Source organism: Geotrypetes seraphini, chromosome 10, assembly GCF_902459505.1.
Source record: "Geotrypetes seraphini chromosome 10, aGeoSer1.1, whole genome shotgun sequence".
NCBI classification, from domain to species: domain Eukaryota; kingdom Metazoa; phylum Chordata; class Amphibia; order Gymnophiona; family Dermophiidae; genus Geotrypetes; species Geotrypetes seraphini.
The window spans coordinates 125,566,581-125,578,968 of NC_047093.1; the positions used below are offsets into that span (position 1 = coordinate 125,566,581).

At 41.9% G+C, this 12,388-nt stretch overlaps 1 protein-coding gene across 4 annotated transcripts in view; it reads right to left on the bottom strand.

Annotated features, from left to right (window-relative positions):
• Positions 1–4,086: 4,086 nt before the first annotated feature.
• Positions 4,087–12,388, bottom strand: part of PLA2G4A (phospholipase A2 group IVA) — a 120,378-nt gene continuing 112,076 nt past the window's right edge. For all 4 annotated transcript variants that reach the window (XM_033960800.1, XM_033960799.1, XM_033960801.1 and 1 more), the window contains 3 exons: positions 10,266–10,461; positions 7,357–7,514; positions 4,087–4,499 (listed from right to left, as the gene is read on the bottom strand). In XM_033960800.1, the coding sequence (XP_033816691.1) occupies positions 4,368–4,499; positions 7,357–7,514; positions 10,266–10,461 (486 nt within the window). In that variant the 3' untranslated portion in view covers positions 4,087–4,367. The remainder of the gene's footprint in view (positions 4,500–7,356; positions 7,515–10,265; positions 10,462–12,388) is intronic.

Below are 12,388 nucleotides of genomic sequence, written 5' to 3' on the forward strand. Positions count from 1 at the left end.
CTTTTTATAGATTACTGAATAGGCCAAGTAATAAATTAAGAAGTGTGCGTACATCCGGTACATGCACCAATGTACACCCACAACTTTAGGCGCATTATATAGAATTTGGGGGGTACCGTATATACTCGAATGTAAATCGAGATTTTGGGTCCAAAAATGGCCCAAAAAATGGGGATCTTGGTTTTTATTCGGGTCAGCAATGACTCGCCCCCCTCCTGAACCTGTTGCAGGACTCTGCCGGGCCTGCCATGAGACCTGGTGGTCCAGCGGTGGCCAGGAAAGGAGGTCTCATGATAGGCCCGGTGGAGGTCTGCAAGTCATCGGGACAGGGTACAGAACCCGGCAGGGAGGGAGTAGGGCTGGGTAAAGAAACTGGCAGGACAAGGCACTGCACTTGAATATTAACACACACACACCCAGATTATATTCGAGTCAACTTTTTTTCCTCTTTTTTGATGGGGGAAAAATGTTACCTCGGTTTATATTCTGGCCGGTTTATATTTGAGTGTATAGGGTAAATGCTGGCATTCTAGTCATTTGAAGCATGTACTTTGCAGGTGGGCATTCATATGGGCAAAGTATGGGTCAAGCATGGGCAAGATGCAAGTATAAATAAATTATAGAATATTATAATTTATGTGCATATTTCTCAGCAAGTGCTGATGTGTAAAAATCTACGTGCATCTTATATTATGCCTACCTTAATTTATAGAATAGGATTTAAACAGGCATATATTTGGTGCCTAAAATAGGGACCCACTTATAGAATTAACCCTCCATGTGCATGACAGATAAAGCAAATCACCTACTGGGATGGCAATTATTGATAAAAATGACCCAAACAGCTTTAACTCTGCAATGCAGACATTTTCATGATTCACTACTAATTTCTTAGCACTGGCCTCAAACTGGCATTTTCTGCTCCAATCATGGATTGGAGCTTTTTATTAAAAATGTGCTCACAATGACTGCAGCATCACATCGTTGAAACTGAATAACTTTAAAATGAATTTTTAAAAAATCTCACTTTACACAGGAGGAGACCTCAGGAGCACCGTATTTTCACGCATATAACGCGTGCGTTATACACGATTTTTACAAACCGTGCATAACTTTGCGCGTTATACGCGTGAGCGCGTTTTACAACTTTTATTTTACATAGTTCCCCCCCCCGACGTCCGATTCACCCCCCCCCCGCAGGACCGCTCGCACCCTCACCCCGAAGGACCGCTCGCACGCACCCGCACCCCCATCCCGAAGGACTGCTCGCACGCATTCGCACCTGCACCCCCACCCCGAAGGACCGCTCGATCCCCCACAGCCTCCCGACCCCCCCCCCAACATGTAGAAGCTCCTACCGTTGTCCTGCTGCTTCTTCTTCCGGCGGTCCCGGCCCTTCTGTGAGCCCTGCATCTGCACTGCTTCCTCTTCTGGCGGTCCCGCCCTTTCTCTGAGGAAGCAGCGCAGACGCAGGGCTCACAGAAGGGCCGGGACCGCCGGAAGAGGAAGCAGCAGGACAATGGTAGGAGCTTCTACATGTTGGGGGGGGGGGTCGGGAGGCTGTGGGGGTGCAAGCAGTCCTTCGGGGTGGGGGTGCGGGTGCGTGCGAGCGGTCCTTCGGGGTGGGGGTGTGAGCGGTCCTGCGGGGGGGGGGTGAATCAGACGTCGAGGGGGGCATCAGGCTTTCAGGGTGGGGACAGGACTTCAAGGGGGAGAGGAGAATCGGGGCGGGTGAAAGGAGAGTCGGGGTGGCCAGAGGAGAGTCGGGGCGGGCGAAAGGAGAGTCGGGGCAGCATGCGCGGTATATAAAAATTTATTTACATAAATTACAGTTTCCCGCGCGCTATACCCATGTACGCGTTTTACACGGGTGCGCAGTATATGAGTGAAAATACGGTACTATGCTCCATTTACATGTGTAAAACACTGATTTATACATGTACAAGTCATAATTGAAGAAAAGCTGTCAGGTATACATATGTGCTGGGGGCATGCACATATTTCAAGGAGAAATATCTTGGGTGTGGGTTAGATGGGATTTCAAATATATGTGTATTCACTATTTTAAAATAGTAATATGTATATAGGGGCAAATTTGAACATCAGCATTTGTACATGCTTTGAATCATAAGAACATGCGATACCAAGTCCAATCAAATGTCCATCAAGTCCAGTATTCTGTTTCAAACAGTGGTCAATCCAGGTCACAAGTATCTGGCAAAAAGTAGCTGGATTCTACAGATTAAGCAGTAGATTTCTCTAGACTATAACAGTTTAGGGACTTTTCCTCCGAGAACCTGCCCAAACCTGATCACATCTGCTAGCAACAAATTTCAGAGCCTGTCAGTTAACTTTTCATTTTGACAAGGGCAGTGGAAGAGAGCTTGGGGGGGGGAAATAGTGCTTATCTCTAGGGTTGTTAAAAAAACAAAAAACAAAACCCCAACAACTCTAAATTACAGAAGTTTGAGTTTTGCAACTTGGCTCTCTAATTGGGCCCCCTTGTACAGTATATGTAGATTTGCAAAATGCGTTAGTCAAATATGCAAAGCAAAACTCCAAGAGTGCTATTCTTCTTTGAAAATATTCTTTAGTAAAATGCCTTCTTCTGCTGTTCATGATTTCAAAGACATACATTATTTCAACAGCACTATCCCTCTAATTCTATATATGGTGCTCAAAATTCCGCGCCCAAATTTGGGCGTCTGCCCAATTTGCATGTGCAATTTGATCAAGTAATGAGCCAATTAGCTTCAATAATTGGACACTGATGATCAATTATTGGCGCTACGTGGCATATGCATTTTTACCCATGGTTCAAAAAAAGGGGGCCTTGCTGTGGGAGGGGCATGAGTAGGTTAGGGGCGTTCCTAGAATTTGTGCAATTTTATAGAATAAGGCAGATCCATGCCTAATTTAGGTGCAAAGATTTACATCAGGTTTCAGTTGGTAGAAATCCTCATGCTGAATTCTGACACTATGCAGACTAGATGGGCCGTGGCCCTTATCTGCCGTCTATTTCTATGTATTCTATAAATAGCATCCAACTCGGAGCACCGTTTATACCAGGGGAGTCCAACCTTTTGGCTTCTCTGGGCCGCATTGGCTGAAAAAAATGTTTCTGGGGCCGCGCAAACGCTGCAGCAAGACAGAGGAGGGAGCCGGCAAGACGGTAAACACCAGGGGGCAGCAGAGGAAAACACTGCATCGCCCTTGACCGAGGCCACATGTGTCCCTCGGGCCACAGGTTGGACACTCCTGGTTTATACTATAGTGCTTAGCACTCAATTTGTTTTGGTGCTGATTTTTCAACACCATATACAGAATCTAGCCCTACATATATTTTATAAAAGGCTGTGTATTCAGAGAGTCTTTTATGAAATGATATAATAGTAGTGCGTGCATGGAACACGAATGTTCATTTTCTGATCTAAATGCACTATACAAAACTAGGTTAAAAATAAGATTACAATAATATATCCTATAATACATTATCGATTAAAAAAAACTTTCCAGTCAAGAAAAATTTTTTTTTAAGATTTTTAAAGATTTACGGTACTCCCCTTTTTTTTTTTTAAGCACAACAGAGCAGGCTGGCACAGTAAATGTTCCCATTCCCATGGAAAACAAATGGGCATCGGAACATTTGCCACACGGCACTCGGCTGCATGGCTTAGTGAAAAGGGGTATAAGGTATAATATTTTGGCTACTTCAAAGACATGTAGAAATATTTATACACAAGGGCTTTCCTACTCAAAATTTAAGGCATTACATTTGATGTGGTTGATATTACATTTCTACTTTAAAATAATGGAATGGGGGAGTATCAAAGTTAAGAGGGACTATTTTGCTGCCAACTCGAGCTAATTTGTCACAGGTCCTATTTTATGCAATGGAACTTGGTTACTAATAGCCTAGGTTAACAGTAACACGTCAAGAACTTTTCCCTGTGCTGTTATGGTAGTGTATCGGGCCCGATTCTATAAATGATGCCAAAACTGATAGGTGCTAGGCAAACGGTGCCAACTGCACGTCAATCAAATGTAGGCGCTATTTGTAGAACTGCATCTCCCAGCACCTTGCCAATTTTGGCACGCAACTTAATCATTTTTAATTGGGTTGTTTTTTATTTTTTTTTTAATTGGCTTTTAATAGAATTTTCAATTATCGCATCAATTAAACCAATTAAAAAACGAAATTCCGCCCCGAAATCAGCTAGGCGCCAGCGATCCAAGCACCATTTATAGAATCGGGCCTATTTTGCCTTAGCAAAAGCATTCGGCGGGAGCCAATGGTAAAGGTAAACAGAGCTGTTCAAGGAGGCCATGTACTTTGAAACAGTCCATATAGAGTCTATATTGGCAGTCTACGTTGGGAGTTTACATTGAGAATCTTTTTTGAAGAACTTTTTTGCTTCAACATCATTGAGGGACACTGAACAACGTGATGGATTGTGTCTTCGGTACTCTATGCTCTCCTTTATGGCTTGTTTGATCACCTGTAAATAACAGAAAATCAATATATTATACCGTATGTTAGTCATCCAATAACCTATCATGACAGCACACAACTGTGAATCATTTTCAAGCCTATCACAAGATTAGAACAATGACCTCACTCAGAGTAACCAAAGAAACGCAATTTACATGAGACAATTTCAACCAGTCTTCAAATGTGTTTTGCCTTAAAAGGGGAATATAGGGTAATGAATTTAATATACTGCCTTCAGTGGTGAACATAAGAATTGGCGCTGCTGGGTCAGTCAATCGTGCCCAGCAGTCTGCTCACGTGGCGCCCCCGTGGTCAAAGACCAGTGCTCTAAATGAATCCAGCCTCACCTGCGTACGTTCCAGTTTAGCAGGAACTTGTCCAACTTTGTCTTGAATCCCTGGAGGGTGTTTTCCCCTATAACAAACTCCGGAAGGGCGTTCCAGTTTTCTACCACTCCTTACGTTTGTACGGAATCTATCCCCTTTCAACTTTAGAGAGTGCCCTCTCGTTCTCCCTACCTTGTAGAGGGTGAACAACCTGTCTTTATCTGCTAAGTCTATTCCCTTCAGTATTTTGAATATTTCAATCATGTCCCTTCTCAATCTCCTCTGTTCGAGGGAGAAGAGGCCCAGTTTCTCCAATCTCTCACCGTACGGCAACCAAAGTGGTTCACATTTTATAATTACAATCTCTGAACATTCTAAGGTGCTCTTTTGTTAAAGTGTGGTAAAGTTTTAGACTATATTGTTACGCTGATGACATCTTATTAGTTGCCAAAATTGATCCAATCTGTTTAGATTTAGGACCGGTGAAAAAGGGACTTGCAATAATTATCCAATGGTTATCTGATCATAGATTAGTTCTCAGTATTGAGCAATGCGTGTCCCGCTGGATCACCTATTCCATTGGAACTACTATTATTACTACTAAGTCACAAAGAAGAGAGTCCCTACTCAAAAGAGCTTACAATCTAAACAGACAAGACAGACAATCAAACAGAATGTCATGGATACAGTTAAGGGGAACGGTTGATGGACAGTGGGAAGTAGGGTTATGGATTGAAGGCTATATAAAAAAAAAAGGTGGGCTTTTAGTCTGTTTTTAAACAAGGTAAAGGAAGGGGTGTGGTGAACAAACTCAGGTAATTTATTCTAGGCATAGGGAGCAGCTAGATGAAAGGTACAGTCTGGAATTGGCAGTGGAGAAGGGTACAGCTAAAAGCAGCTTATCTGACGAATGAGTTCCCTGGGAGACGTACAAGAAGAGAGGAGAGATATTGAGGGGCAGCAGAATGAACACACTTCTAGGTTAGCAATAGGAGCTTGAACTGTATGCAAAGGTGGATAGGGAGCCAGTGAAGTGATTTAAGGAGGGGGGGGGGTGACATGAGTGTACTGAGATTGGTAGAAGATGAGTCGTGCAGCAGAGTTTTGCACAGATTACAGGGGGGAGAGGCAGGACTGCGGGAAACCAGTTAGAAGTAGACTGCAGTAATCTAAAGCGTGAGGTTACGAGAATATGGACAAAGGTCCAGATAGTGTGCTCAGAGCAAGGGGTGAATTTTGGTGATGCTGTAGAGACAGAAGTGACAGGCCTTAGCAGTTTGTTGGATGAGTGTAGAAAATGAGGTCGGAATCGAAACGACTCCAAGGTTGCGAGTAGGGGAGACTGAAATGATGACAGTAGTTACAGAAATGGAGAACAGAGAAAGAGGAGCAGAGGGTTTAAGAGAGAAAAAAAAAAAAAAGAAGAAGTCTGTCCTAAATCTACATAGCTATGAGGAAAGAAGTTGAATGTTATTCCTACCAAAAAAATCAGAAGACATCAGATTGGAGAAAATTATCATGCCGCTGTACCAGGCCATGGTGCGCCCCCACCTGGAATTCTGCATCCAACACTGGTTGCCGTACATGAAAAAGGACATAGTACTACACGAAAGGGTCCAAAGAAGAGCGACAAAAATGGTTAAGGGACTGGAGGAGTTGCCGTACAATGAGATGCTAGAGAAACTGGGCCTCTTCTCCCTTGAAAAGAGGAGACTGAGAGGGGACAGGATCCAAACATTCAAGATATTGAAGGGAATTGACTTAGTAGAGAAAGAGAGACTGTTCACCCTCTCCAAGGTGAAGAGAACGAGAGGGCACTCGCCAAAGTTAGAAGGGAATAGATTCCATACAAACGTAAGGAAGTTCTTCTTCGCCCAGAGAGTGGTAGAAATCTGTAACGCTCTTCTGGAGGCTGCCATAGGGGGAAGCACCCTTCAAGGATTCAAGGCAAGGATGGATAAGTTCCTACTGGAACAGAACATACGCAGGTAAGGCTAGACTCAAATAGGGCACTGGTCCTTGACCTAAGGTGCCGCCACGTGAGCGGACTGCTGGGCACGATGGACCACCGGTCTGACCCAGCAGAGGCAAATCTTATGTTCTCTCCACATAAATTCAGGATACCGGTACTGGCATATGTTTAAATGCCAAAGCTGTGTTTTTAAAAGCAGACCACGGCATTTGAATATTTATTCACAAATAAATACAAGCTAATTTAGATTGAGAAAGAGAGGACAATTTCCATCCACAATTAGTATTTCTTTTTACAATTCTGTATATGTTCGCTCTTGCTCCTTTGGTCTCCCAGCTCAGTCAGAACTGGTCTCTACTGGGCAATGGTACAGCTTCCTGGAGAATCCCAAATTTTTATGACATTTTTTAATCCTGCCATTGCAGTGGCAAATCCTTGGCTGAGAGCAACAGACTGCGAGTCCCTTGGGAACTTGCTATTCATACAGTATATCTTATTTATAGTCACTACACTATGCAATATGTACAGCAGAACAGTATCTTTAAGAACAAAAATACCCCACTTACATCGATGTTATTTAAAGTGTTGAATTCCATCAAATCGTGCAGTCTTGTGAATGCATCATTCGGATACTGAAAATTGAAGGTCGAAAATGGCGTTTCTGGATCATCGAAAATATCAAAGTCAGCAAATTCCCTCTCTTTCTTTGTTTCTCTCCAAACACCTGGAAAAAAAAGGCAGTGTTCTCATTATTAAAGATTAAATGAACCATAAAAGAACTGTCCTTCCAGCTGTATGAATTTTGGCCCTCCTAAGAATGGGGCTTGGTTAAGAACGGAGTCAGGTCAAAAGCGCGCCGGGACAAAGGCGCGAGCAGACAACTGAGGCGTGCGCCAAAAAAAAAGACTGTTTTTAGGGGCTACGACGGGGGAACCCCCCACTTTACTTTATACAGATCGCGCCGCGTTGTGGGAGCATTGTGGGGGGTTGAACCCCCCACATTTTACTGAAAACTTAACTTTTTCCCTGCTCTTAGGGAAAAAGTTATGTTTTCACTAAAAGGTGGGGGGTTACAACCCCCCAAACCCCCCACAACGCCGCCGCGATCTGTATTAAGTAAAGTGGGGGGGGGCTCCCCAACAAAACCCCCCATCGTAGCCCCTAAAAACAGTCTTCTTCGGCGCGCGCCTCCGTCTTGCGCTCAGTTGTCGGCGCGCGCCTTTGTCTTCCGCGTTACTGTCTATGAACCGTTAAGAACCATGTGACAGAAAAGCAGAACCTCCAAAAGCAAAAGGCACATCCTTGGGCTTATTTGAAAAAAAACTTGTCTTTTGATTTTGGAGCGTCTGTTCTTCTGTCACACACCTGCTGTGTAGGGCCATCCTTTTTGCTCTCAGAGGTTTATAGCAGCTGCGTTTGATTTCCTTCACATATGTAAACAGAATCACATAGATACTGGTCCAATATTTTCTATCCAAATAGTTGTTCATTTTATCTTGTGCTCTAAACAGGAAGGCGAATTAAGATCAACTGTTGCCAGTAGTTTATCAGGGATCGTTTCTTTTTTTTTTTTTTTTTGCAAGAACCCAACTTGGACTTTCATTGTTCAGAAGCAAAGGCAGTATGAGGCAGGTTATGTGACACAGGGTGTTTGATATAACTATACAATGTCACATAAGTGTTGGAGGATTATTCTTCAAGTGCTTTTATTAATACAGTTAGGAAAAAAATTAAAAAAAACTCAACCAAGGCCATGTTTTGGCTTGTCACCTGTGCCAGTAGTCCAAACACAATCGCTCAAGGGACAAAGCGAAACACAGTCCCACTGAGCAAAACTAAAACTGCATTTAAAGGAGATTTAAAACAGTTTTAGTTTGCTCAGCGGGTCTGTTTTGTTTTATTAATAATAATAATAACAGTTTATATACCGCAGTACCGTTAAGTTCTATGCGGTTTACAAAAGATTAGTGAAGTACAAGTTGAGAGAACTTAAGGGAAGGGAGAACAAGTGGGGGAGAGGACCAGTGAACCGTTAAGGAGGGGAAAGAGAGGAACGGGTCAACTGTCTAGGTATTTCAGGAACAGTTTTGAGTTTTGAGGCGTTTCCTGAACACCTCGTAAGTGGTGGGCGAGAGGAGTTGTTCTAGTTCTTTACCCCATAAAGCTGCTTGATGTGAGAGAAGGTGTCCATAGTGTTTTTTTTAATTTGCAACCTCTGACCTGGGGAGAAACGAAGTGCAAGTGGGAGCTTCTCTTGTGTCTGTTGGCTGAGAAGGAGAAGAGCTCAGTTATGTTTGGACTCCTAACGCTCTGAAACGGGACCCATGACCACACCGAGATTCACACTGGCTCCCAGTACAAGCACGCATACAATACAAATTCCACTGCACCCTATTCAAAGCCCTAAATGGAAACGGGCCAAGCTATCAGAGCAACCGCCTAATCAGGAAAAACACATCCAGACCAAGGAGAACTCATGTATACTTTATCCACCCCCCAATCAAAGGTATACAACGCAAAAAAATACACGATGGACTATTAGCCACTAGAGCAGCGAAACTAGACCGCCACCTCTCCAATCTGCTGACTATGACGTCCATCTATAAAACATTCAGGAAAGAACTTAAAAACCTTTCCACTAAACCTGATCGACCCTCCACAGAGATCCTGCACATACTTCATCCATTAACCATGTATTCTCCCTGGAAATGTCCAGGCCAACTCTTACCTAGAACTGGAAGGTATTGGCGGATAGAAGACACTAATGTAATGTATTACTAAAGGCAAATGAAGAACCATTGGGTTGCCTGTTGGTAACTGGTCATCCTTGATGCTGTATTGTCTTGATGCTCCTCATCTGTGGGGATTTTCCCCTTTTTTTGTTTCTTCTCATGAGTACTTGATAAAGCAGGTCTGTTCTGATAGCTATGAGACACGCCTATTCCGATGTGCATTTTTATCTAGTATTTCTTGGTGACATGTGGACTAACGAGTTAATAACAAACTCCAATAGGCCACGTCTTTACTTGGGTCTTCAGTTTAAGCCTAATAGCCTCCAAAGCAGCTAAGTTGGACAAACAACTCACCACTCTGTTATCTTCATCCACAGATTACAAATCCTTCAAGAAAGAAATTAAAACCATACTCTTCAAAAAACACGTTAAACCTATCCAGCACAACAATCCTAACCCAAAATCCAACACTCTATAAACCTCTAATTTTTCTAGTTACCATAATTCTCCCTTAAAATTTTATCTCATCGTTTAATCTATTACTTCAAGTTGAAATGTAATTCTTGTTTTAGTTTGGATGTAATCCGCCTTGAACCGCAAGGTAATGGCGGAATAGAAATCACTAATGTAATGTACTATGTACTGAAAAATATCAGTTTTACTACTTCAGAGACAGAACATCTGAAGGAATATTAAAGTGGCCACAGAAAATCAGTGGAATAAAATAAAAAAATATTACCCACCTGGAGCTTTGTATTTCCTGAAGTTGATGTTGGCCAGAACAAAGTGGATGATGGTTGGACAATGCTTCTCGACATTCGGATTCTTTGGTTTGAAGACATAGCACTCTTTCAGTCCTTCACGATCAAACACATTGGGGTCTATTTTTGGAAATGGAAGCTTATTCATTTTAGCCCACTTTTCCGCAAGCAGAATCTCCTGAAAGACAAATATCCAAGGGATTGATACAGGAGTTAATCATCAATTACATACTTCTGCAGCGTGCCATAAAGAATGAGCTATAAAATAAACATATTTTACAAATATTTGGGCTTTATTTTCTTCTGGAAAGTTTGGGATGCCACTTTTGGAAAAATTTTCTTCAGTGGTACAATATGCAAACTGGTCAATTTGTTTTGATTTGATGTGTTATACCATTTTTATGACTAGTCTCTAGTTAGGATCTTTGTAATTCTTGTGTATGTTCTAAATAAAAGATTCCAGTCCATTAAGCTATATACATTTAAAACAAACTATGGAAAATATTTCTTCTCTCAACATGTAATTGAGCTTTGGAATTTATTGCCAGAAAATGTGGTGAAAGCAGTTAGCTTGGCAGGGTTTAAAAAAGATTTGGATCATTCCCTATAAGTTCACAAGTGATTATTAAGATGGGCTTGGGAAAATCCACTGCCTACTCCTAGGATAAACATAAAACCTGATTTGCTGATTGGGATCTTGCCAGATAATTGTGACCTGAGTTAGCCACTGTTGGAAACAAGATACTGCATCATGATAGACTTGATGGTCCCTATGCCAATTCTTATTTGTCCATGTAAAAGAAACTTGTACACCAAATATTTACTCTTACAGATAGTTTACGTTGAACACAAGAAATAATTCAAGTCACATTTTATACAAATATTTAAGAAATTTGTAAACTACAAACTGTAAGATGGGATACTGTATTAATAGCTTCCAGGGGGACAAAGTTGAACAAATTATGGATCAGAATTAAATTTCTGGTAAACCAATTTGCTAAATCAAATAAGCTATAGCTTTCAAACATGATAAAAATTTATACCATGTCAGGTTTGCAAAACAATAGCTAACCGTTTCATATTTGAATAAACCTTTAGAACTGCAGTATTAACTGCAGAAAAAAAACAAAGATACTTACCTGTAAACAGGTGTTCTCCGAAGACAGCAGGCATATATTCTCACATGTGGGTGACATCATCCAAGAAACCCAGTGTGAACACTCCCAAGTGTACTGTCACTTTAAATCTCTGAGGCTGTGCCCACACTGCACGAACGCAGGTGCCTTCCTGCTTGATGTCAATGTACAGGACCATCAGTACAGTAAAAAAAATTAAGAAGCCAATTAGGGAAAGTAGGTGGGTTGTGAGAATATAAGCCTACTGTCCTTGGAGAACACCTGCTACAGGTAAATATCTTTGTTGCCTCTGAGGACAAAAAGGCATTATATTCTCACATGTGGGACTCCAGACCTGCCAGAGGCATGACTCTAGGAGAGGTCAAGTATTGGTGTAATTAAAGAGGACTGGAGGGTTAAAAGATTTAGCAAAGCTGCTTTTCCAAATAGAAGTTCTTCTGAAGTTCTGTTCAAGACATTAACGGGAGGGGAACAAATGTATTGAGGACCGCATTTTATTTATTTTAAAAAAATTTGTATTCCGCTATCAACATTTCTAGGTAGATTCCAACAAACATACATAGCTGCTTTGTAGATTTCTTCAAAAGGAGCAAAAGTGAGCTACTGAAGTCGCCATAGCTTGCAGGTTGTGAACTGTCACATAGTTTTAAAGCATTAGCCCAGCCTAAGCATATGTGAAGGAGATACTGTCCACCAACCAAGTTGATAAAGAACTGGAAGGACTTTCTATGAGTTTTGGTATGGTCCATATGGTATGTTTTGGAAAGAACATCAATAGGATTGATTGAGGCAGAATTCCAAGACTGCCTTAAGGAGGAATTTTGGACATATTCAAAAGACTTACCCTTCACGATAAAATCTTGTACAAGGTGGATCTGAGACAAGGGCCTGAAGCTTGCCAACTTTTCAAACAGAAGTGAGAGCTACCAGAAAAATCACCTTCCAAGTAAGGAAGAAGCAAGATTGCAG